Here is a 27,848-nt window from a genome sequence, read left to right as displayed (position 1 = left end):
CGTAAACAAGCAAATGGTTCTTACAACACGTTCACCCTCCGTCTCCGTCTAGCACACCTTCATTTTAAACTCCAGGAGAATGCAAGTTAACAAACATGAGCACAACAACATGATTTAAAGCTCATGAGCCATCACCGCCCCCCCTTAAGAAATGAACTTTCCCAGCGTCCAGTGAACGCCTCATGGGCTCCTACAGAATCCATTCCCAGAGGAACCTCAGTGCTTTGTGCTTTTAACCCTGTGGAGGTGATTGATTGTTCCATACATCTGGAGGAGATTCATCACATATAGTGAAATAATGACAGGAGAACTAGGAGATTCATTTTCTTTCTTTAAAACATTACAAGTATGTACAAAAATAGCAACTGCCACCATGTTACAAACCAATTAACTCCCCAATGAACTCATGAAGACCCTACTTAAAAAAAAACAAAAAAACCACAACTCTTCCTCTTGCAGAGGACATCTTAAATTCATCGGCACAAAGAATAAGTCAAAGAACATAAAAGACAAACCTGTATTTACATACTGTGCAGGGGGAAAAGCCCGGTCTTTGTTATGTGTAAAATGGCATAAATGTCATCATCATCCATTCATTCCCTAAAATCTACTTCCTTTACAATCCCCAGTTTTCTTCTTTTAGCAGGATCTTACAATTAGTTACATAGTTTACAAAGGTGTAGTTAGAAACAAAAGGCTTAGACATCAGCCCTTCCTCCGCTGCCACTCAAACAAACAAAGAGAAAACTCTGCGGTACCATAAAAATTGCAATTTCAAATGCAGGAATTAAGATGAGTGTGTATAAACTCTGCTGAATGGTGAGTGGCTGTAGTGGATTTAAATAGTGCCCAAAAGTTCAGTGATGCTACTCCATGCCCATGAAAATCAATGTTACACACACACGCGCACGCACACACATACACACACACATTTTTACAATGTGCAGAGTTAGGGAGAATTCAGCAAAAAACTGATTTTTAGGTTTTTAACCTATGAAAGAAGCCACTTCACTTAACATTTTAAAACTGAATGTTTTGTTAGCAGTGTTTTAGATCTTTGGGAGAAATGACTAAATGTGTCCATGTTAAAGAAATGAGTGTACAAAAAAAGCACATCGTTATTATAGTCTATTTAAGCAGGATAAAGAACCTAAAAGGTATTTTTTTTTTGGAATTCCTCCCAAACGTGTAACTTAGTCATATCAGTGCTTTACTACAAGTCAGTTAAAAACATTCCCTTTATAAACATTACTTACATACTTACATACAAAGCATCAACTGAACTGGTTGTCTGTCTTCTACTTATACCCCGTTTACAGTAACTCACCTGCTCTCCTGTCACCTGTTTGAACTTCACTGGCCTTCACTAATGACAGTTTCACACTCTCAGCTTCAAATTACTTCCTGCTTTGGCTGTTGGATTCAATCTGAAGGTGAAAGTAAGAACCTGCAATGCTGCGCTTGAAAACACTTGACTAACATGAGGAAATGTGCCACTGCGGCCTCTGTCACCTCTTACGGCGCCGTTTTAGTCCCGTCACATCAACCACGTTTTGTTGCCATCTGTATTCGGGGGCGGGATGTGCAATAGAATCCAGAAATTGTCAAGAAAAGATTAACGATATTTTTTCCCTCAATTTTTCCTTTTGTTATTCAAAAAGTTTGTCTTTTAGCATTGTGTCGCCTTGTTGCACTTGTGTCTCCTGCTCCAGCTGGGAAGTTAAAGATCAGGGAAGCGGCTGGGGTCTTCTTTATATTCGTTAGGAATGGTGAAAATGGACTCATCGAACTCGTCGTAACGGAACTCCTGAAACGTCACGGTGGCTGTGATGGTCGGAAAGACGGGGATGTCTGTAGAGAGACATGAGCAGGAGGACAAATTCAGTCTTTAAACATCTAACAGGCGTGCTTTTGAACATTTTTTATTTCTTTCTTCGTTGCTGAACAGGAGAAAAAAAGCCTTTCAATTAACACATCTTTTGCTGATATTTACTTTGTAAGCGACTCTGCTTACCAAGTTTGACAGGAAAGCCAGGGGGGAGCTTCATCTGAACAAACTCCCTGAGTTTATTAAAGTGCTTGAAGGGTGCAATCACCTCCAGAACATTCAATAACCTGAACGAGATGACAAAAGACCAGCAGATATTTACAGACAAGACAACTACTGACAGATGACACTTCTGGATGAAATACATAAAGGTAAGGTTACAGATTTTAAAAAATATCTGTATGAAATTAAACTACACAGTATAGAACTGTAACAGTGTATGTAAATACAGAAAGACAAAACCAAAGCCGGAGTTCTTAATGAATATAATGAAAATAAATAATCGGTCCTTCAATCATTTGCAAAAATCAGTAACTTCCCGCTGTATCGCCACTGTGCACATGCCAGGAGAAAAGAGTAGGAGGGAGTTTTGGCCGCCTGCTTTAAGTTAAGATGCCAAGTTAAAGGGAAGACTCACGATTCGATGCCCAGAGGGAAGTCTTGACTCATGGCTATCGTGGCTTTGAAGTTTTTCTTGCTCTCTTTGCAGACCAGCTCTCTTCCCAGATGAGGTGCTCTGAAGAGGAGGGAGAAACAACAGTCTGTCAGGATGTCATCTCATGATGAAGGCCTGCAGCTTGTTATTATGCAGAAATCTGCCATATGCGTCATAGTTTTGAAATTCAGTTATTGTTATGGAAGTGACTTGCTGTGCTTTCTCTCATTCATATTCTGAAACACGCAGATAAAACATTCTGTCATTCAAACTCAGATATTTGCATGTGAAGGAGACGCAATTAGTTTTAAATTAGAGTAGAGAGTAACTAAAATAATGGCTCCTTAAGAAAAGGGGCAATCACAAATTTAATTGACAAATCTATGTAGGAATTACAGCAACAATATTTCTCTTTTTCCCAGTAAAATCCCTAGAATGAAGCCTTCGTTTTTTTTTCAGACACCTACTTTCCATTGTCAGCTGTGATGTATTCTTCCCAGGATATAGTGTTCGGTGATGGGGGGGTTAGAGATTGCCTCCTCGCCGGCTGAAGGGCAGAAGGGCAGAAGGAAAAGTCAGATTTCATGCTGAACTTCTGCAGAGTCACACAATTAAATGCACAAAGAAGCAAAAGGTCCAAAGTGACAAAATGATTATCTCAGAATCTCTGAGCTGCCAAGAAAACCTTCAATATACTTTTACTACTTCAGGATGAGTTATTTTAGAGGCAGTTTGACTCGTTACGTTCATCTTGCCCATCCTTAGGTACTCCTTCAGACAAATCAAATCCCAGCACATGCCACTAGAGGGCCCCGGTGCATTACTAAACTACAGTAACCTGTTTGGTTTCCTGGGCCTCACAGATACAGTCTGTTTAATTTACAACTCCAGGTGGATGTTTTCCTTGTTGATGGAGGATGAACACTTTTCATCATTTATATTTTAAGTACTTTTTTCACTACTGAATTGCATTTTGAAAACATCTCCAGCAAAGACCTCGCATAAAGGACTAACAGACAGATGAACAGAAAGACAAACAGAACATGTACAGTAAATATAGCCATCCCTATATACAGTGTGCAGACAAACAACCCACATATCATTATCAGGAGAATCAGTTTCAATCTCATAATCTATCATGGGTGGATCTCTAAGCCAAAGGACTGCTGCTTGTTTATAAATGTGACTGCTGGGGAAACTATTGTTTTCTATCAAAAGAGGCCTTTATAATGCAAAACCATATGAAGCTTCATTGAGATTCCTCTGCAGTGCTTTCAGGCTCAGGCTAACATCAGAGCTGACGTTCTGATCATATGTATTATCTGCCGTGACTCTGCCAACCAGCAAAGCAGCAGAAAAGAAACCTTTTTCTAAAACCCAAGGAGCAGTTTCCTCACATCAAATGATCTAAGTTTCCTGAGGAAAAGGATCTGCCTCTGCCTTTGTGAATAAACTCTGAGTTCTCCTTCAGTGACAGTGTATTTTAAGATCTGCTCTCGCTGACCCTGAATTAGAACTGGGATGAGCTCCTTTCGGTCTCTCCTCAAATCTCCTCTCTCTCTGAAAATGAACTCACTGTTCTTGCCAAGGGGCAAAAAAAACCCAGAATCGATTCAAACCAGCTGACCATTCCTTTGTAAGCCGTGGTTAAATAAGGCAACTAGGGCAGAATAATGTGGAGAATTTGTGTTGATGATGAGACACCTGACTGTGCCCAGAGTCAGCTGTTTGCAGTGTGAACAGAACTGAAAATTTAACGCTGCAGCCGTCACAGAAATGTTTTGGTGTTTTTACGATGGGCAGCGGCCTGGTGAAGTGCCCGCTCTCTCACACAGCTCTGCTGTGTTGTTGTGATGAGGACAGTGTACACACAGCCTGCAGAGGCCCTGATCTGCTGGTATGCCGGTCCTGCCCCTCCGTCATTCCATGGCACCAGGGGTTTTAGCCTTCATCCATGTGATCAATAGTGTCGAGCCCTGTTTGAAAGCCCCCCTGGCTTCTCTGTGTCCACAGGCACGGGCTGACCTGCTCTCCCTCTCTGTGGTAAACACAGCCACGTCACAGCAGCTGCTTATTTTCGCTCTCGCCCACCCCCAAGGATCATTTTCCGTTGGGCTGGAAGTAGAGACTGTTTCCACATCGGCACCCACTCACCCAGCTCACACACAACACTGCTTTTACACTTTAAACATGAGTGGGCACTGATTCTAAGAGTGTAAATAGACTGACACACAACAGAGGACACTGTGGTGAGACAAAGCCCAGCACTGAATGAAGGGGAGTGGACAGAAAACAACCGAGCAGTTAAAAGGCATCCATTGAGTGTTGAGAGGCATTGTCTTCACTGTGTGACCAGCTTTATGCTCAGTGCTTAGACAAGGGCTTGCTAAGCAAACTCTAGAACATACTGTAGTGAAGGGATGAAGGGTGGTAGTCATCCCTGTGAACAAGCTGCAGCTTTAGAGCGTTTCCCACTAGGTGGCAGTGCTGAGACACAAACCCATGCATAGTGGATGAGGAGGGGGGTGAGATAAGGGGCTGCGCTTGAGTCTGTTTTCATGTTTGAAACAAATAAAACATCAAAGACACAACAGCGTGGAGTCAGACAGGAATTTTTCAATAAACCATGCAAAGTTGATGGACAGAGTCTGGCAGGAAGTCCATGCTGTTTCCACAGGATTTATCTTTGTACGGATGCGGCAGTGAGAACTGTGAGGTTTATTTTGTTTGAGACTCGGGTCCTACCCCAAGGTTCCAGCGGGACAGGACAGATTCAGGACTGGACTGGTGGTTACGCTGCAGGTGTAAGTAAACAGGATGTTCATCGACAGCGCAGCGATCCAACTGGTTCTCATTTTCGGGGGAAGTTACTCGCGATGAGTCACAAAGCAGCTGTTCAAACACTTCGACATTAACCAGGGAGATTTGGGATATTGTTTAATTGTGTTATGGCATAAGTGTTGTCTTTTCCTGGTGTTAAAGGCTGCATTACAGTACAGGGATATCATTTTCTGAACTTACCAGGTTTTTCTACATGTTGTAATACTTGTTTTTTATCCACTTACTCATTATATTCACATTACTGAAGATGATTCAACATTTCTGTGTAAACACCTGTTGATATACCAATAATCGTCCCTACAATATTGATGCAATTTCAATATCGAGGTATTAGGTAAAAGATGTTTTAATATTTGATCTTGTCACACAGTCCTAGCATTTAGGAGGAGGTTATGAAGAGATTTCTAATTATCTAGATACAGCAATACAGCCAACAAATATTCCAGTGTTCCCATAAGGCCATATCACCCAGCCCTTCCCGGTGGGATTTTACTGCTCAGAGAATTGTGTTCATCACCTGTAAGAAAATAAACTGAGGGATGTAGATGTGACACAATAATGGCGTCAAACCTGTATCTCATATATCTCTATGTGTGCGAGAGTGTGAAGAGAGTGAGAGAGAGAAAGGGGAGAGAGGAAGCTGCACGTGAGTAAGCTGCCACTGAAAAAGGGAGAAAAATGACCTGTTGATAGTTTTATGGCCATAACGTTCTAAAACATGACGTCTAACCCATCTAAAGTCTCCTTTTCCTGCCCTGCGCGTCTCATTTTCATTGATTTATTGAGTTGAACTCAAAGCACAACCTACAACAATAGATACCAAGAAAAGAATCCATCCATCCATTGTTTACTCTGTGTGCAAATGGTTCAAACATGCTTCTGATAAACAGCTGCTGTCATTTCTTGTCATCTGTCACATTTGCCTCTTTATCTTCTTCAGATACTTTGGAAGCACAAAGTGAAAAAAAATAAGTGAGTTTAGTTCCTTTAACTTATAGAATGAAGAGGGGTGGAAACCCTTAAATTTACAGTAACCTGACCAGTTGACACTGGACGCTGCCTTGAAGTACCGAGTGTATAAAGAGTCATTTAAACAGCAGGACTGTAGGCATCGGTAAAGATTCACAATCTCCTTTTTAAGGATGTCGAGGTGGATTTTTAATGTAAAGTAATTGTATAAACGCACACATTTCAAGCACCGGTCTATGACAGGATGTTTGTGATGTGATGGCCCCACAACCCCAGTTATCACATCATGGGTGATGATGACGGGGGCTGTAATCTTGAGTCTTTCTGCCTACTCCCATCACACCGCTGAATCAGCCTTGTTCGACTGCATGACTCACCTCAAAGTTCTGCTCTATGAGATTCCCTCCTTTGCTCAGGCTCTCCATGATGGCTTTGTTCCTCAAGATGTCCTCCTCGCTCAGATGCTCCCGTCTCTTCCTGGACTCGAGCACCAGGCCGTTCACGGAGTAGAAATCTGCCAGAAAGTTTCCCACGCGCTCCTGGAGGCAGAACAAACAGTTAGACAAGTGCACCCCCTGCTCAGTCACCAATTTCCCTTTTAAACACATGACAAAAAGACAGAGGGGCAAGAAGACAGAAAGTAATACCCACACAACTCCTTCACTGCCCTTCATGCTCCCTGTCCTGTCTGCATTTTTTATTACAACTTTTTTATAACGCTGAGCCTGTCACCTGTGACAGTGGTTCCCTCACTCCTTCTGTATTTTTCCTGCTTGGTAAGAAAAATGTAGCTTAAGAAACTTGATGAGTAAAATGGACAGTCTGCAGCAACACTTAGAGATCAGGCTAAAAATATGTAATAACAACAAAATCTAGCTCCATCTGTCAAAGTATAGTTTGTTTGTGATACTTGATTGTATTATTCTTCGTACAGTAAAATAAAAGTCTCTCTGAGTTTCTCATTACAGAGCACTTTCAGGACTTTAAATTATAGAATCCATTTTGGTTTGACCAAGCTGTTTTTTCAAGTCAGACAAGGTGTAAAAGGTTCAAACGTCTGGGTACCTTTTGACCGGCTGAAAACCATCATATATTGCAACTGAAGTTATGTCGCTCAAAAAACTACATTCTGATATACATCTGTGTCCTTGTATATTGTCTGCCTTCCATTTCCTGCCTCCCCCTAGGAATTCGTCAAATTCCCAACTCTCTGTCTGGGGGAAAATTCCACGGCCAGGTGAACCCCTGTGACCCACAGCTGACTTTGGAAAAGCTGGGAGAAATAATATCATGACAATAACTACAACACCCACCGTCTTGTCTTCTCTGAACAGCCAGCCGGTCTGCGCCCTGGAGAAGGTGATGGACTTTGTGGAGAGTGTGGCCGAGTACACATCGCTGCTCATAAGAATGTCCACTTCCTCCTCTGTCTCCATCTCTGACTCCTGGACAAACAGGACTGCGTTAGGAAACTACAAAGGGATCAACACAGGCTGGAGGGATGATGACAAGCTGTTCGAAAAACATGACAGCAGAGAGGAAGCTTTGAGAATAGCAGAACTGCAGTATTAGTTTGCCCAGAATGGGGATGAACATGTATCCTGTGTGATCTGATCAGAAGTGGACAGGTCTTAGTACAAGAGGCATTGAAGACGGATTTCAGACTGAATCACTCACACTTTTTTTCTTATGAAAAGTGCATGTTTGCTGCATCTGAGTATCTAAAGCGCCTCTTACCTCCACACTAAGTTCATGACAGAGGAAAACATTTTGTCAAATTTTACAAATACAGTAGACAGTATCTAATACAGGCTCTACTTCTTTGAGTCACAGGCTCCCTGACAAAAACACTCAACTTTAAGACGTGCTGAGTTAGGAGAAACTGTATAAACTAAGTAAAACACTGTCTACAACAAATTCTTAACTATGTGGGCCTTATTTTTAATTCAAGAAATGTCATACTTGAAAGATATTTAATTCATTTGTGTAAAAACATCACATCTATTTGTTCCAGTGATGTACGTGTTCCTTTGAATAAAGAGCAAAGCAGTAAGATCCAATCACAAACGGTCAAATGAGGCGCATGTCTAGACACGTTAGTGCCAGATGAGAACTGATGAGGTGTACACTTGCAATCGGATCACTCAGGACGAATGTTGATACCAAATGTGAACGGCCTCAATGTTGTTCTTTTCAACGAATAATTCAGTAATGCAGTAGAGCTAAAACTGTTTCTTAGACAGGAAACAAACTATTTTCGCTTCTCTCTGCTTTCCTTTGTACCAAATAGAAAAGATGAATTGAGAAAAACAATGTCAGTTTAGCTGATGATAAAAAATAATTCAGTCAGCTGCAGCCCTGAATTAAATGTGGGGTTGTAATGAACATTATAAACTTCAGGGGGCACATGTGAGGCTTGAGTCTCTCAGTCATTTATCAGCATGTGTCTCACACACCTCATGGTGTATCCGCTGGTAGACCTTCTGTTCGTTGTCCAGCACGACAAAAGACTCGGAGGGGACGGCGTTGCCATTGAAGATGAAACTGAGGTCGCCGCGCTGACACTTCATGTCTGTGAAGTCTATCAGTGTAGTGTCCAATCTATAAATACAGAGAGGGAGTTCAGCGTGGGAACTTCAGGCAGATAAAAAGGAGAAGACAGCCAAACACAGGGAAAGGAAACAGAGGGTGGCAGGAAAAGGCTGAGTTTAACTTGGCCACATGCATGACACAAGCAAACACAAAACTGTTAGACAGAAAAAATAAAAACTGTGATGGATGTCACGTGTTTGCTCGGAAAAGTTTAGAGACAATGTGTATGGTAATCATTGCCATGGGAGACCAGCAGCACATTTCAAGAGTCTCTGGGTCGTCCGGGAATGAGCCATGACAGCAAAGGGAATATGTGATCTGCTGCAAAGACCAGACACAAAGTGGTAGGTGCTGTGGGTAAGTATGACAGCCGTGACACACTGTAGCACTAGAATTTCAATGAACCTGCCGTGACAGTTATTTTCTTTCACTTTCTCTCTCTCTCTCTTTCTCTCCCTGCTACTCCAGGATAATAAGAGGGCATTTTGACTACCAAATGAGGCAGCCAGGAGCAGTTTCACAGAATAATGACAGGCTCCTCATCAAGGATATCTCTTACAGGAGCACACAAACACACACTTTAATGCACGGAGAGTTCATTCTTCAGACAGATTTCACTGATATGTTATGATGCCCAAATATAGCTGCATCTGTTTATGTGTTGGAGGAAAGCACACAGGAACAAATGTGCGTGTGCCCCATGTGTGCGAGCTGAACTCAAGGCTGCCTGCTGTTAACTTTTTGCCCTCCAGGCCAAGAGACACAGCAAAGTGTACTGCAGATTCATTGTTGTGACTGTGTGTCAGCGAGCGTCAGAGTGTGACGAATTTCTGCTGACGCCCTTTTGAAATCAAGCTAAAAGGGAGGCACATTACACACAACTGTAGCTTCTTCTCTGAGGCTCTGATTTAAATTGAAACACAGAAGTAAAAAAGATCTGCGCAGAGAAGCACTGCCGTTCTGCTTCCTCTCACTGCCAGGCACTGATTTCACACTCTAGTTAACCAAACTAGGTTGAAGAGAGGAGAAAATGGGGGGGGAAGATAGAGGGGACAAAGAGGAGAAGCTGTTCTGTGTGGCACAAGATGACGGATGAATTAGTGAGTGTTGAAAGTAACTACGTGCCTCAATAAAAAAAGAATTAAAGCTTAATTCAGTAAATTCTTGTTGCCTTTCTTTGTATTCAAGCGTCACACATTTTACTTCAAGGCATTACAGTTGTTGACAGGACTTGCCTGATGTTGAGGCCCTGCTTGTAGATCTTACATGCGTCTGAAGGCAGGATTCTGGAGAGCAAAGGCACTGCAACATGAAAAGATACGGTGAGAACATGTGAAGGCTAAATTTAGAAAAGCTCACTTAATAATGAAGACCAGCATATATTCAAAGCCTTAGTGTAAAGTGCTATATAACATGTAGATCTGCAGCTAAATATTTAATAACTCAGTCAGGCTGAGTAACAGAGAGCAACAAACTTCCTTCGCTTTTCTATCGTTGCACATATCTCAAGAGCTATTTCAACAGTCCAAAATAGTTCTGTGAAGGACTGAAAAGTGACTCCCCCGACTCAGCAGAGCTCGACATGTAGGCTAAACAGGCCTGAGGTCCATGAGATGGTGTCGGTTTAAACCAGAGCACAAAAATCTTTAGCTCTCAAAAAACTACAGATTATTTTAGCTGACTGCCGCAGCATCCAAGTATTCACTTTTACACAATGACAATTTGCAAACACTCTGTTACACAAACCTGTTTACATTCAGTTACTATCATGCATCCATTACGTAATCTTTCCCACCATGTCAATAATTCACAAAGATACAGTGAGTACACAGACTCAGCCCTGGCTCACACACTCTGGGGCCAGACTTGTGCAGACTAAGCAGAAGCTGGAACAGCAGCAGAAACATTTACTACTGTCATACAGGAGACTTCATCTGTATTCTGAAACTGTTTACAAGGAGAAAATATGTGTGAATTCAGCGCAACTGGAGGACATATGCTGCCTCTAGTATCAGCAGATATTCCTGATATAGTCATACGGGGAGGGACACTGATGTTAGAGGACGGTGTGTCAGTTCATGTCCAGCAAAGGGAGTTTGTTTCAGCCTGTAGCCACATCAACAGTCAAAGTCCATCATGGCACAGATAAACACTAAAACTGACAGATTTCATCACATTTTCTGTAGCACAGGGTTAAATTCCAGAGTGGAAAATGTCTGTGAACGATGATGTTTTCTGTCAACCTCACTATTATAAGTCAGGAGAAGGTGTAGCTTGACTAACCCCAACTTTGGAAGTCCCAGTGAAGCTCCAAGTAAAAGTCTCCGAGCTGCAAAAGAAGACAAAGAAATCTCAATCACAAGTAAAACTACATGAACGGACGAGACAGAGTTAACGGGTTATGACGCACAAGGCTGAATATTTGTTTGTGGCTATCACCTGTGCGTGCAACAAAAACAGTGAAAAATGGGAAACCAATTTCACAAAACAATAAATAAGACATCTTTGCAGAACAGAAATCAAAATGCTGAACCAATACCCTCCAGTTACCAGGACAAGAGTAAACATGAGCCCTTATGTCCCATCCAGAATAAATCACACCTGACTGACACAACTCAATACAGCCTAATTGTCCTTTGAGGTAATCATTCTGATCTCATCACTGCTGGTGGTCTCAATCTGGCATTTGGCAATGATGTCAAGCTGGGAGGAGGTCATCATTTCCCAGAGCTATGTAATCTGAGAGACGATGATGCAGAAAAATGTCCTCTCTGCCACATCATCCAGGAAGGAATGACATCCTGTCACCTCAACTGCAGGCTGGGTTGAGTGTCAAACAACTCACGCAGACATCAATTACACACAATCTGGCCTATACTGCCTATACTGTGGTGACCTCTTTAAATTAAGTTGAAACACGGGGTTTTACATAGTTGGCCTCTTTTGGTCTTGTACTTGTACATCTGCTCACTTGCTCTCTTGTGGGGGTGGCGCTGCTTCACAGCTGACCTGGAAGCTAAAATAGTCAGATGATGACGCCCACGAGTTTGGCCTCCATAACTTCACGTTCAACAATACGGAAAGGCTCCTTGTTTAGTTATTCTATATTGGTCTGTACGTCTGGATGTTTAAAGTGTGTATGTGTGGCATCATGTCAGGCCGACGGCCACAACAAACCCTGAAGGATAACTGCAGCTCTGTACAGCACGTCGCTTAGCAGTTGTAAGTTCGCAGAGTGTGTGGGTGCGTACGCATGTGATGTCATAACAGGCAGCCACAAAAACACAGTGACATGTAATTTAGCTTTACACAACATGTCTTCAACTGACTAGTTGATGATGTGTGTCTTTTGTGGGTGTGTCCTCCTCCAGGCTTTGCTAATGTTGCAATGTTATTTGTTGTGTTATTTGTGAATGGCAAACTTCCCTGATGACTGAAAGGGATGTTTGTGTATTTGTGGTAGAGCTGCAGCAATCAGTTGTTTAGTCACTCAGTCAAATGAAAGAAAACTAGTTGCCAACTAAGGATGCTTCATCATCTTATCCTATCAAACATGTGTATCATATTATGATGATACACACTTTGAGTTATGGCCAAAAATGTGTTTTGTAAGATCATAGTAAGCTTGACCTCTGACATTTAGCCATCCAAATCTTATCAGTTTTTGGGCTACACTTGAAGAAATTCCCCCAAGATATTCTTCAGATGTCACGTTCATGTAACTGGGATGGACAGATGGAAAAACTGAAAGCATAATGCCTCTGCAACTGCAACAGCTTTGGCTGGAAGCATTATGTTTTCCTCCGTTAATCGTGCACATAATAAGAAATTTCATTTCTTGTTAGAGGACACGTATACAGCACTTTGGAATGCATTTTGATCTGTTTGAAAGGTGCTGTATAATTACAATTTTATTGAAGATTGAAGAGATGGGTAATCAGAAAAAAGAAGAGATTAAAAAGGGACAACAAAACTAAGATACAAGAAGATCTGATGAGCAGACAAGAAAAAAAAGGCATCAAGAAATCATGTGCAGCACTATCAGAGAGGGGACTGCTCACTTCTTTCAGGGCTTTCAGCAGCTTGGGCCTCTTGTCCTCCACAGTCTCTCTGGACTGTTGCTTCAGCTTTCTCAGCAGCGCCGTGACTGAAACACACAGAAGAATGAGAGATGAAGTGAAGCATCAGTCGGACCAAAAGCATCATTAATAAGGTCACTTTTTCCACACATAAAAATCTTCAACTTTATTAGAGGAATGTCTCATGCCCACAGCGGCTGTGAATTTTTCCCAAATAACTTGCTTTGCTGAATCTGATCCCACCACTAAACTTTCTCCAAGAAGAAAAAAAATTATTCTCTTCACCAAAAACTAATTTCACACCATGTTGGTCTCGTTTTGGCAAACCTTCTCTACGTGGCATCTAAGCAATTTTCTCCCTAATCGTGATGAGTTGGCCAAGGAAAATACATCTTTTGAAGGGGGCCTTTTGGAAACACTGAACTTTTTCTCAGCTTCTCTCTTCCATCTGGAGCTTTTCTGAGAGCATCTGCCTTCTGAGTAAAGCCCCCTCATCTACCTTAAAAGTCAAAATGTGACTGAGACAAACAGAGGCACAGCTTATTAGCTATCCATAATCTAATAATAACGATAAACACAAGTCAAGATTCACTTAAGTTTCTTAAATGTGAATATTTACCCCTTTCTTTACCCCCCTTTGACAATAACCTAAACACTTTTAGGTCACAGACAATACATTTTAAGGTATTAAAGGATGTCATTTTGGGCTTTGGGAAACACTGAGAAACTAATCAATAGGTTACTCAACAATGAATATAATCATTAGCTCCAGCTCTTAAACTATTCACATCAGACAAAAACAAATACTCAAAGTGCCAAAAGTGATTGTACAAGTGAATGCAATGTGATTGTTCTGACTTATTTTCCCCTACAACATGACAAAAGGTAATCCTGTGTCACTGTGAGGTTTAAGTTGTACAAAAGGCTGGTACAGCACTACTGCCATATGAATATAACATTAGTCACCACCGCTGCCTTAGAAACAGGCTCACTATGCAAATCCCATCAAAAATAAGACACGCCGAGGGCAAAGATCACACAGTTCACAGTAACGATGACTTTTGCTTCACAGATAAAGTATCCTGACTTCCTGGAGCCAGATGGGACACTCTCAACAGCACTGCGCCAATTGCTGCACGCCGCCTGCAGGGATCAAAATGTTCCAGGAAGTTCAAAGGGGCCGAGCCTGGCAGATACGGAGCTGCCTGCTAACGAACTGCGCCTTTAACCTCCTTAATGACTTGCGGGAGAAACACACTCGCAGGAGACTTTTAAGCATGACGGGTACGATGAAGGAGCATTCACGGCTCTTTAGCCTGTTGACTGCAGGAGACTTGCTTGTTTATGCGAAAAGAAAGCAGGCTTGAGGGAAAAAGGATCCACGCCCGACTAGCGAGCGTCTATTTGCTGTTTTTAAGAGGAACTGGAGCATCAGCTGTTCACCGACATAACTGTGGTGCCTGGGTGAGGCCAGAAGGGGAGTAGATGACAACATGTTTGTGCCACTTATGAACTAATGGAAGCAGCAATAACAGTTGACTGACCTACATATCAACAGGAATTTGGGCATATAATACCATCATTAATATAACTAAACAACACACATCAACACACATGTTGTTGTTCATATCGTCTTACTGGCATTTAAGAGGGCTCAACAGTAAGCAAGTAGTACAGACACAAGACCAGGACAAGGGTGTCTCTGTGGCCCGGCTGCCTAATGAGTGCGGACAAGCTCTGGATGGGGCTCCTCCTGATCCTCGCCGCCTCTCAGCAGGACAGGGAAAGGACTACAAACTCACCATCTGCCCACACAGACCACCCAGCCAACACAGGGCCGACCGCTTTAACACTAACCCAAACTGACTCTCCGTGCTGGCGCTAATTCACCCAGATACCTATTAGGGCACTTTCCTGGCATTAATTAGGCGAGTGATCTCAGTAATTTCACCACTGCGCATTAATGAAAAGAGACAGAGTCAGGACAAGTTTGCATTCACATCACCACAAACTGCTACTACTTAACAATTAGGCCTTGGATCTAACTGGACGAGTCCTGCTGGCGGGTCTCCGGGAGTGTGAGAACAGTCGGTATTGACACAGGTACGCTGCAGAGTGGAATAGAGCTGAAGAGGCGGGCAGGGGCAGCAAACAGTTGGTCTGAATATAGTTTCAAATATTTAAACTTACAGAGGCGTCAGTTAATTTTACAAGACATCTAAAAAGGCTCAAAACTGCCACATTAAAAAGATTAAAGAAAGAGAGCTCTTACTGTTTGATAAAACATTTAATCACAAGCAGCTTTCAAGGAAGTATGAATGATTTATTGTTTCATTCTCATTTTTTTATCTAATTCTTGGTTATTTTCAAAAATTGTTTAAGTAGGTTTTAAATGGAAAGCAAATGTGATTTCACTTTGCTATGAAACCTATGAAGTATTAGACTATAGGAGGTCAAATACTACAAATGTAGAGGACTCCAGTACAGGCTCGGCTCCAACAACAGTGTTTTACAAATTTTCCAATTTGGCTTAATTGACTGGAAATGGTGAAAATCAAACCCTGGCCAATGGTGGTGATGATGATTTCCTACAGAGTAACATCTTACCTGGCCTAACCGCACTGCTCTTCAGGGGAAATAAATACGAAAATTGAATTTGGAAAATGGTGTCACCGCCACACTTTCCTCTGATCTGAGTTGTTTTAAGTACAGACCAGACACTCCTGGTTAGCCACAGCCTTTAGAAGGAAAAAAAAGCTTAGCTTTTGATACCTTACAAAACCAGAGTCTTTAACTTGTTCGACAGTCATGCAAAAAACAGAATAATAATAATGTCAAGACCAAAATTTCATCAAATTAAATGTATGGTCCGATGTGCCTTTTAATCAAGTGTGCCGTTTCCCGTCTTATAAACACAAGTGAATGTGGCAGCCTTAAATCAAACTCCTTCAACTGAAATTACAGCTGTGTGAGTGGAAAGCAACTGTGGACAGAAATAGCTCTTACTGAACAAAACACATGACAACATCTATTTCTGAGCCACATTTTGCCTCTTTGTTCAAATGAAAAATCTGAAGTGAGAAAAATCAGGTGACATCAAATCACAACAGATGTGGGTCAACATCAGTGGACATTAGTCACAAATGTGACTCTAAAAATAACTCAGCAGGAGTGCAGAGTATGGATGTTTCTTGAATTTGATCTCATTCAAGAAATTGTTTATCCGACAGTTCCTATAGAAATCTGCACACCTCTGTAACTGTGTAAAAATGTCCTTGTTGTGTTGTTTTCAGCGCTTTCTGGGCAAGGACATTTGCCCTACTGTAAATCAAACAATCAAAGCTCCTCAGTCTGTACTTCCCTCACAGACTCCTGACTGATGCTGACTCAGCTTGTACTAAATAACTGCTGGGCAGGGCTCTGTGAGGCTGAGTCTGTAAAGGACTCAACGTTTATTGCCCTGAATAGGAAAAACAGTCACAGTTTCCCTCAGCACCTTTCTCCTTTACTGTCTCCATGGCAGCCAGGTAAACCTTTATGCACTGAAGGCCAAATGTGTCAGTTTTACAGTGTGCAGACTCAGCTGTCGCAACAGAGGCTGTTCCTTGGAGCGACATGAAAGAGCACAAAGAGGGTTTTAAAAACAACAGTTTTACTTCAGCGCAACAGAAGGTGCAGTCCACTCTTGCCAGCTTATTAGCAGACTGACCTACTGTTCCTGTTTGCCAGCAGATCGAGCCTCTACCTGTCTAGCGATCTCCTGAATCAGCAGACAGATTCAGGCTCGGCCACTAAGCTCTGGCCCACAAACTCCTCTGGCCCAGATCCAGGAGAAGTAAATAGTCCCGGTGAATTTACGCCTTTGCAGAACAACGTCACATACAGCAGGGCTCCAAAGTTTTAACCTTTAAAACTGATGAACATTAATTTTTAATTTAAGTGCACCAGTGCCTAGTTTGGTACACCCAATAATACAATACCATTTAATACATTGGGTCAATGATTGTAAACCATGATGCTGTTTTTCTTAACATGAATCACAGCGAATGCAACAAAAAATTCCAATCCCTAGATTGCCTCTCTGTCTCCTACCACTTGTCGCCATGGCAAAATTTTCTCAGACAAAACACTGCAGATTAGGCATCTGATGACCGAGGACAGGTTGAACAGCAGTGCACCATTTTTCATGCCAAAAAAAGAGAGAAAACAACAAACTGTGTTTAAAATATGCAATGTTTTATTTCAGGAGCACCAGTGAGGTCAATGACATATTTCTTTGGTGCCAGTGTGACCACAGTGGTCACAACCTGGATCCCTGTAAAGGCCTTTAAATCCCTATTAATTTGGTTCCACACCTGGTGCACCTCTGCCTCACAGTATCCAGAACCAAAGCTGCTTTAACAATGAAAAGAATGACTTCTACTTTGTGAAAACAGAACATTTGGCTGACAGTCAGCACTGTGCTTAAACAATGTAGGGTAACAATTAAACTTCAACGCTTACACTTTTTACTTAAAAGAAAAACCTTTAGATTAAATCATGTTTTGTTATCAAGAGCTGTGAATTCCTTTAACGGCACAACAGCTTTCCCCTCCACCTGCCTCAGCTTCTGCATGTCAGTCAGATGTGTTCTGTCTTCAAACAACATTCACACACTCACCACACTTAACATGCAACAGCAGTGGTGAATAGAGACTGCAAAACTGCAAGTTTTTTCAGTAGGGCAAAAAGAAAGAAGAAGAAAAATGGTGTTGCAGGAGTTCATGAGAAGCTTCAGTCAATAGACACACTTGTAAACCTGGTACTGTGAGGGGCGTTAGGGAGTTAATTAGAGGATGCAGTCAATGGAGACACTCTAAGCTGCTTCCCTGTACGATTGCTGAGTGTTGGTGCCAAGTGGCTGCGCTAATAACTCCAACCTCCTTCATTCTGAGTGACTTCACATGTTGTTAGAGAAAAATGTACCACTCTTCTAGCTTCAGGGATTCTGGGTTGCAAATGTCTTAGAAAACCCTGGAAGAATCACTATTATTTTTTTAGAAAACCCCACATGCTTGTGATATGTCAATGTCAGTTCACAACACTGGTTCCATCTTAGCCTGGGTGTGGTTTTCTAGCAGTATGAAAGTGTTCAGGGTTCAGTGTTCAGTGTTTTTTTTCTCTCACCACTGCCCCACCACATAGAGCCAAACCTCAAGTGTTCCTGTTCCCATCACCAACACATCAAGAGCTTTTAATAGATGGTGAACAAAATGTACCTCTCGAGTAAAAATAGAGTTTGAGATATCAAAAACAGCCTAACATAGGTCAAATGTAAATTCTGGGAAATGCTCATTTCCAAAATTTCAGTATTCATGAGTGGTAAAACAAACTGTAAAGGTGCACCCAGTACCTATAAATAGTTTCAGTTGCATGTCAGTAATGTTTTTATACAAGTAATAGTTATAGATTTAAATCTACTGTGAAAATATAATGCTTAAAATGCATTAAAAGCATTTCAAATCAAACTCTGACTATGAGCCGTGGGCAGAAAATGGGCGAGGCAGGGGCTTGATCACAATCGTCCTATGAGGAGAGAGCGAGACATCTAATGAATTGCCTTTCATTGCAGCACAAAAGCCAGAGGGCCTTGAGGAATGTCCCCTCTCTCTGAGGGACAAAGGGGGCAGGCCGGCGTCGTGACCTCACTCGGAGGCAGCGGCGTGGAAGAATGTGCAGAAGCAACTGTTGATTTGCATCTGTTGAACGCACCTTCTCTCTCCTCTGTCTCCGTTTTCTCACGGGAAGTAAATAAATAAGCTGAGTGACCCACATCTCTGTATGTAGCAGTGGTGGTGGAGCTTTAAACGGCCATTTAAGTCAGCCAAAGATACTCACTCATTTGTCTGTCTCCGTAGCTAATGGCTTCAGCGAGGGGGCTCCATCCCTGAGCGTTCTTCACCTTTACTGGTGCATTGTGGGCCAGCAGCAGGTGGGCACACTCTGTAAGAAGGAAAGGAAGACGGAACAACTTTATCTAGTTGCACTCCATGCATGTGTAATAATTCAGTATTAATTTCTTTGCACTTTGTATGATGTTGATCACTGGTGTTTTTTTTCATACAATGTTTCTTCACGAACTTGGGTATATCACAGGCCTTGTACTCACATTTTGAAAATGTCAAGTCAGAATTATCCTGTCCAGCATAAATGTGATTCACGATATGATGGTCATCACCATATTTTTAAACTTTAAAATAATAATTTTCTATTGCATCACAGATGGGACATCTTTTTTTGTTGTGAAAAACAATCAAAGAATCAAATAAGTAATTGTAAATCATAAGGTCATTCTGCAAAATAAAAGGTAAATGTATATATATTCAACATATGCACACAAAAGACACAGCCCAAGAGAGGAAAGGGGAACAGTTTTACATATCATTCAAACACAACTCAGGAACAGTAGGTGCACCCTTAACAAAGGTCGGTTTATTTGTAGTCTTCACTCTAGGTTTTTTTTTTGGAATAAGCACAGGTTTGCCCAGGGATAGAGGGCTGCATGCAGGCTCATCAGCAACAAATAGATAAACAGTGAAGCAACATCTTAACTGCCCTTTTTCCTCTGTCCACATTCAAATTTTTAATGCTGCCTTCTGTTTAAAAAAAGGATGCAGCAGAAAAAGATAAATGCAGCCCCATTACTTTTGACCAGCGCAAAACAAGACTCTGAATGGAAACATCAAAAGCAAAAGACAGAAAAAGAAATAAGTAATTTGTTTTCTGCTAACAAGAGTGGCAAAAATACACACAGAGGAACAGATGGACAGAAGATGTGATGTGCTATTAGGCAAAATTGACCTTTAATTAAAAGGACAAACGGTAAGGGGTGAATAAGCTCTTCCTTGTGTGTCTTCCTGATGTTTTGATGCCACACATCTGCCACGCTGGATGAAATGTTACGATACAGAGCAAAGAAATCAAACTGACAAATAAAAGCCTAATAAACTAACTTTTACTCCACGCCAACACTGTGGACAATTTAACTGGCTGTACTTTGTTTTTCTTGTCCTGCACAAATGGTGCCGCATGTGGCTTCTGTTTAATTTTACTGCACTTCAATCACAAACCTTCTCCCAACTTTGCAGTAAATTTGATACGAATGTTGACTGGCCACTATAAACATGTTTTATTCAAACTAAAGATGTTTGCTGCAGCTTCATCTCAACCATATAAAGATAATCCCGGTGTTATAGAGGGACAGATTGTGTGTAGGATTGAGATGACAGTTGACCCATTAACCAAAGTGACATATGGGGCCTACAGTTACACAAGACTCAGCAAGCATCATACTTTAGTCCATACTGCTCTAAAATGAGGATTCACAGGACGATATCGTGAAACTTTGCATATAGACGTCCTCTGGTAACTGTTTCGGTCTCACCCTCCTTGTTCTGCTTGTATTCCGACAATGGGGGAAAAAGCCAAAGAGCCTCATCCCCTTTCTATGGCCAGATCAGCAGTAAGTGCGGCACAAAATCCCTTCACTCTCTGGGCAGCCTGTCAACTAACTACAGCTCGCCAAAAATGAAGCCCGTTGTTCCGGCTCAGCTGTCAGTTTGGTCGTGACATCATTCATTATGATGTTGGCGTCTGTGCAGCTCTGTCCCAGCACTGGGGCCGGAGTAGTCACGATCCTGTGAGCAACAAACCACTCGAATGCAAAGCAGAGGCTGATTGCTAACGGGCTGCTGCCGAGTGGTTTTGAGGGGCTTTCACGTGACGGACAGAAACTTTATTAGAGTTTTTTTATTTTCAGCGTTCATTTAGGCTGGTAAAAGCTTCATAGAAGTTCTCGGTATAGCCTCTTTCATTGGAATCCATTGAGTCAACGCAATTAGTCATTTAAACAAAAGCAAACCGGTTTCTGCTCTCATGTTCAGACTTGTTTCTCATCAGTATGAAAAGTTATTTAAAAAAAAAAAAAAAAAAACCTGCCTCAAGTGGGCGGAGTCACAGAGCAAACCTGGTGCCCAGAAGCAGGTAACACATAGCTGCCTTGTCACATGGTTTAATATACCACAACACCCCTCTGATCCACGTACTCACTATGTTTTTTTAATGAGAGAGAGGCCAGGGTCTCATACATTCTTTATGACAGAGAGGAACACATTTTGAAACTCTACCTAATTAAACATATTATCCACACAACAAAGAGAAATGTGGCCATCCCAAGAGAGTAGTGGCAGGAGGAATAAAAAGGTCTGTTGTGACAGCACCCTTGGCATTTAGGCTATATTCTTCACAAAAGCAATTAAAAGGCAACACCATGTCTCTAATGCACAGCTTTCTTTAAGGTGGAAGTAAAGCAGAGAAAAATAAAAAAAAATGAATAAAAAAGGCCAATGGGAAGTCATCGTGCTCACACCAGGGGAGCAGCTGAGGATCAAAGACTGGGCTCATGACGAGTCTGAATTTGCTTTCTTATTTTAAAAAAAAAAGTGTTGCTCGACGTGATCTGCATCCAAATGCTGACCGCTTCAGAAAGATTGACTAATACTGGCCATATTGCATTTTTTAATATAATAAAGAAGCTGTGCTGGCACCAGAGAGGAAGGATGTAACTGCAGAGTGCCTCACAAAGAGCTTTACATCAGCGAACAAAAAGGCCAGCCTCTGTGTTCATGCATTAGTCCGATGTGTGCCTGGACTGAGCAGCTGATCACAGAGGTTGTCGAGAAGACACAGACGGCGCTCGCTTCCTGACATAAGCCTCGCATTCCCGTAGGCCTCTGACCTATACATCACCCCGCTTAATCCAATGATTGCATAATAATAAAAACAACATTTAGCAGATATACGTTACATGATTATGGAGAGAAGAGCCATGTGTCCTCAGTGGCAAACTTGCTTGGTTAAAAACTTGGTTAGCTTCTGGTTTGGCTTCAGGCTTTCAGGTACACGGAGTAGACTGGATTAACTCGTGGCAATTTGAATTACCATCTTGTCCGACCATCTATACTATCTGCTTCATGTGCTTTAAAATATGTGTTCAAGGTCTAAACAATCAACAAATAAAATTCAGTGATGATATACTGTCATACAAATTTGGTGAATATAGAAATGATGCGTTTCTTTCTGACTTACTTGTAGTAAGCTGGGAACGAATAATCAACACACTGCAGGTCATTAATTTCAATCAAATCAAAAATGGCTGCCTGGATACATTAGCAACTAGCCTAGAGCTCGTTAGCCTTGGTGTGTACCGCTCAATTCAATCCAATACGCAGTCATGAAAGTACTGACAAAAGGACGTCTCCCTGTGGGTCTTGATTGCATGTGCAGCATCTGTATGGAGGACCTGCCCGAGTCACAACTCTTAACAGAGGAATGAATGAGGCAGAGCGGGATGGAGAAAATAAAGTGCTAATCTAATGCTTCACGACGTGCACTGGCTACAGATGGGGCACTTGTTAAGAGGCTCTGTGAGCTGTTAAAACCCCCCACCATCAGCACCCCGTCTGATCGAGGATGAGTGCATCTATAAATTGGCTTTTTTGCTCACTTCTTCGCCACTGATCACTTCCTCAGCACACCAAATCAAATGGGAGTTAAAGGAACACATCGTCACAGTCTCAGGGGGAAAAACTGATGCCATTTCACGTCACCTGGTTTGCTAGGTTGTTAATCTACATAGTGGGACTCTAATCTGCTCTTTCAATTTAACTGACTACCCCCCCCCCCCCCCCCCCGCCCCCCCGCCCCTCCGCCCCCATTGACGACAATCAGATAAAAGTTGCCTGATGTGCCGTTTCAGAGGAAGGCAAACCTCGCCAGAATGGCACCTTGGCTAAAAACACCCACTTGTTTGATATCTACTGTCTCTGAAATATGATTTTATATCTGTGGCCATGGGAACAGATAACACAACCACTAGCAAACATGTTCTGTCCTTTGACGAAACGGGCTTCTGAAGAAAACTGTCTTCCTCTGAAACTGGGCATAAATACAGTAATTAGTGTACATCTAGTTTCAATTTCCAGAGAATGTGTTCAGGATTTATAATACTTACACACTGGGTTTATTCACTTTTATCACCTTTTTACTTTCCCTGTGTTTTAATAGCTGAAACAATTGGTTGATTCATCAATTAGGTGATTGACAAGTGTAATATCCAAATCATAGAAGCTGGGATTTTCTGACTGAGGCATTTAATTGTGTGACAAAGCAGCATTATGATGAAGAACTGCAGTGCTGCAGAGATGCCTTGACCTACCGATGTTGGTATATATATATATATATATATATATATATATATATATATATATATATATATATATATATATATATATATATATATATATATATATATATATATATATATATATATATATATATATATATATATATATATATATATATATATATATATATATATATATATATATAGAGAGAGAGAGAGAGAGAGAGAGAGAGAGAGAGAGAGATTTTTTTTTTTTTTTTTTTACAGTGAAGATGAATATTGTGATGCAAAAAAAGGTTATTCCCTGTAATCGTGAATCATATTGTCATTGTAACATCTGTTAAAAATAATCATAGAATGATTTTTTTTCCATACTGTGTGGCTGCACTTTAATAACTAAGCCGCGTTCCTCCAAAAACATACTATTATAGCTTGTTTTATTCCATGTTAAGCCTTATGGATTTGGGCTGTGGAATGCTGGTCAGACAGCATTTGAAGATTTGAGCGTGGCCTTTGAAAAGTACAATAGGTATTTGTCAGTATAGTACACATTTTATAATCCAAGAATAACCGAAAAAAATAACTGTAAGATGAATCAATGATTCAAATGTTTTTTTGCTGTAGCAGCTGTTAACATTTCCCCTGAAAACTTTTGGCAACTCTGAAAGAAAAAATCTGCATAACAGTGGCAGACAAAGTATTATGCCTGGATGTGCTGTGCCTAGTTGGTGTAGTTTAAAGAGAGGGTAAGTGTTTTGTTTTTTTCTGGACAAATGTTAATTTAGCCTTGCATCTGAATGTATGTGCATATAAATACAGTTCTCCTTCTCAATATTTCATTAGTTAACAATGGCAGAATCACAAATAAGGACTCTATCAAGCTCCAATTTGGCTGTTAGTGACAAATACAGTCTAGCTTCTTCATCTGCAAGGAAGTTTTGGACCTCTGCTATAACAAAATCTAAAATCTAAGGAACTACAGATGAGCATTACTCCCATTACTAGTCAGGTCAATCATAAACACACACACTCAGCCATACACAAAGAAAGCCTTGTCCTATCCATCCCATCAGACCAGCAGCCACACCCAGACTACTCTATGATCTAATTCCTTGAGCCTGTCTGGCCAGAGCATCCCTGGAGGACGAGCTAGCAGCTCAGGCAAGAGATAGGCAACCTCATTAGCACAATCAGTTCCATAGCGTCCCATCCGCCACCTCACTCCAGCACTCCAATACCAATAGTCAGTGGCAGGGCTTTCACGCCAGCGACAGGAATTGAACTTTGCAAATGTGAAATCAATTGAAACCCATGCTCAAATGACAGACACTAAACAAATGTGAATGTGCAGTGCGAGTGACTCTATCTGAGCTGTTCACTGGGAGTGTGTGCTGGAAAAAAGGGGGATTAATTTTTCAGTACCATGTCCTAAAGCCTGCTTGCGAAATTCAATGTAAGCATCGACTCACGGGGGGCAGCGCATTAATGTTTAATGCACATGCTTTCAGTCTGGTTGGTGCAATTTGGCTAAAGACAAAATCATGAAAAATGTTTGTACAAAGTCTTGATATTCATCATGCACACCAAACTGTTGTTATTTGTTCTCAGTGTTATTCTAGGATATATACACAACTTGGCACACTTTTTGATTGGCACGACTCACATATGTATTAAACTGAAGAAAAGACATCTGTGAAAAAAGGAGGAAAATAGTCTCCTTGCTAAATTTGCTTTTTTTCACCAGGCAAAAATCCATAAACAGAACCTCTTCATTCATGCATGAGCATCTTGCCGTCTGGGATTTGTGTGGTGATCTGTGACAAATGTCTGGTGGTGCTTAGCCAGACAAATGAACACACACAAAAGACAGGAAAATAAACGGAAACACACACACAAATAAACTCAAACACAAACAGAAGACATACAAACCCACGGAGAGCATTCATTTAGAAAGCCACAGAGACACACAGAGAGAGTCAACCATGGACCACATGGACTAGCGCGTCATTAAACTCACCTTTGTGCCCCATCATGACAGCGAGATGCAGCGGTGTGTTTCCTATAGGAGGAGGGGGAAAAAAAACAGAATTTATTGGCAGTCTTTGGTATTCATAGTAAGAGGTGAGAGGCTGTCACACTCTGGGTGAATTAAATGTCTAAATTGGGAGGCAGAATCCACTTAATTCCTGGTGATATGCGAATTACATGCTTATTGTGTGTTCCCCTACCATGACAAGCACTACTATAGTCTATTAACCTACTGAACCCCCCGAAATGAGCTGCACTTAACTGACAGGGACATGGCTTGTTAACAGTAAACACTGACTGGTAAAATAACATTTGAGTCAGGTGCGGAGAAGCACAGGTTTTCTTCCCAGCATAGTGAAATGTGCCTCATAAGCATTGGAAAATCCCTCAAGAGGAAGACAAACTGCCCAGTCAGCTCCTGCAGGCTTATCTTCCAGGGGAAGAGCAGTGGACAAGCACCCATAGTAAAGAGGGCCCACCCAATAGAAAACCCTGATGTAAGTGAAAATACTAGCTGGAGACCAAGCAGCTAGCAGTCCCTCTGAGTGTGTCATAATAAATGTTATAGGTAGGGCAGTGGCACAAACACAGGGATCTTCTGCGCACTGCTAAGACATCGTAGGTCTTTTACCAAACAGTGAAGTGTCCTTGGGTAAGCTACTTAATTCATAACTGGCTCAAACGCTGTACATGGTGCAGAAAAGGGTGTTTTTCAGCTGAAGTTTGGAGATATCGGTCTCTGGGATTAATTGATGACACTAGTCATCATTCTTTTTTAAAAGAAATTATCCATTCATTAGACAAGTACTGTCAAAAGTAAATGGTTCCAGCTTCTGAGGGCTTAATGCATTTCCCTGTTGAAAATTTAATTTAATGTAACACCAATTATTGTCTTAGGATTGCATAACTGTCTGATTAATCAATAATAAGCCCAATTACACTGGACAACTGAAAAAACTGGAATACTATACCAATATCTTCGAATGGCTTGGTAGAACTACTGGTGCACAAAGTGAGAAACCACTGTAACGATTAACAGTAGGCCATACTGCTCATGTTAGGCCAATAGGAAGAACAGAAGTAATCATAAAGCTTTATTTTTGTTGTCATATTCTTCTGACTGCCAATCAGAATGTAAACACAATAACTGATTCTAGCGACGTTATCCTGTATCCAAGTGAAAGCAAAACTTATGTGTGAGTAAACACACTAGAGACTGCTGCCACTGAGCCATACTGACCCTCAACAAGACAGGCAAAACCCTCTGAACAATACAGGATCCTGTTCCAAAACAGGACCAGAGGCAAGTGCCCTGTCTGACACCTTGCTGTGGTTACACACCATGCCAGAGCTTTGATTTGAGGACAAACCACATTCCTGTGCTGACACTGAGCAGGACTGCACGCCATCTTTTGTCTCGGCACGTGAACTTGACCAACCAATCTTAACGTTTTGCTAGATCAGGGGTTGTTTCTTTGGGAACTGTGGTGTTATCTGACTTTGCCGCACAGAACAGGTCCTTTCAGCCTCCCTAAGTCTTGTAAAGCATCCACAAACACACTGATTTGACCACATAGGGCTTATCTGGAAATTCCAATAGATTAGTTTGTGTTCTGTTAACTTGAAAACACTGGAATTACAGAAACCATAGTGTGGTGCACTCAAACTATTCATCATACTGGGGATCAGCTGCACAAGCTTTAAAAGGGAAAGCCTCGCCTACTTCCAGTGCTGCTGGGGACTGATGGCCTATTGGCTAACTAAAACTAAGCTGCAATGGACACCGAGATCATGGTAGATCATGATGGGGTTTTTTAGGGGGGGGGGGGTCCTGCCTTTACGAGATAGAGCAGTTGTCAGACTCACCATGGACGTCTTTCTGGGCGATATTCTGCGTCCGTATGAGCGAAGACAGGCGTCGAACATCTCCTTTAAACACACATTCATGCACCGGAAAGTCCTGCCCGGTTCTGATAATGGGGTTTTTGTTATTGTCATCGATGACATCCGACGTTGACAGTGTGTTGGTGTTCGCATTAATCTGCGACTGTTGGTTCTGCTGCTGCGTGGTTGACGACTTGATTAACTTGTGATTGCTGAAGATTTTACTCGCTCTGCTCTTGTTGTTCGTCTTGGAGGCGGTGAACGTCCCGGTGGCAGCCTCCTCGTCCGGCTCCAGTAAATCCTCGTCCTTGCTCGGCCTGTGGTCCTTGCGCAGGGAGCGGATCTTCTCTCCGGTCATTTTCTAAACAGTCGACGCTGACGGAGCAGAGGGTGTCGTCGCTGACGATGACCCTCCGGGCGAACTGATGCGATTCGCCCGTTGGAAGTCTTCAAGCAAACACTGTAAATTGCACAACATGAAAAACACTTACTTCTCCACCGGGCGGGTAGAAACGATCGTTTGAAGAAAGTACACTTTTCTGTTCACCGGTTCACTATGAAAACAAACAGTTCGCTCTCCTCCTGTCGTCCAAAGCTCCCGTTGGTTGCAGCACAACATAAGCGGCTCCAGTTGACTAGTACGGAAGATTCGGCTGATGTCTTCCGCCTCGTAGCATCGCGAGAGTTCAGGAAGGGGTTACTAACGGTCACTAGCCAGTACTTATCTGTATACAGCAGCAGAGGTGGGAA

General features: G+C 41.8%; 1 protein-coding gene across 2 annotated transcripts; it reads right to left on the bottom strand.

Moving 5' to 3' along the window:
• Positions 1-311: 311 nt before the first annotated feature.
• Positions 312-27,765, bottom strand: ankrd13c (ankyrin repeat domain 13C). 2 transcript variants are annotated; one of them, XM_037115602.1, is made up of 14 exons: positions 27,646-27,761; positions 27,081-27,558; positions 25,204-25,245; positions 18,842-18,946; positions 12,947-13,032; positions 11,169-11,214; positions 10,121-10,187; positions 8,750-8,894; positions 7,607-7,738; positions 6,671-6,832; positions 2,951-3,030; positions 2,466-2,564; positions 2,015-2,115; positions 312-1,851 (listed from the first exon to the last, which is right to left on the bottom strand). In XM_037115602.1, exons 2-14 carry the CDS (start codon positions 27,454-27,456, stop codon positions 1,721-1,723), a joined length of 1,572 nt encoding a protein of 523 aa, XP_036971497.1. In that variant the 5' UTR covers positions 27,457-27,558; positions 27,646-27,761; the 3' UTR covers positions 312-1,720. The 2 variants fall into 2 exon arrangements, with proteins under 2 accessions (XP_036971497.1, XP_036971496.1); XM_037115601.1 differs by having other exon boundaries at positions 27,081-27,765.
• Between the last annotated feature and the right edge of the window lie 83 nt (positions 27,766-27,848).

Source organism: Acanthopagrus latus, chromosome 11 (genome assembly GCF_904848185.1).
Source record: "Acanthopagrus latus isolate v.2019 chromosome 11, fAcaLat1.1, whole genome shotgun sequence".
NCBI lineage: Eukaryota > Metazoa > Chordata > Actinopteri > Spariformes > Sparidae > Acanthopagrus > Acanthopagrus latus.
This window is presented reverse-complemented; position numbering and strand designations above follow the sequence as displayed.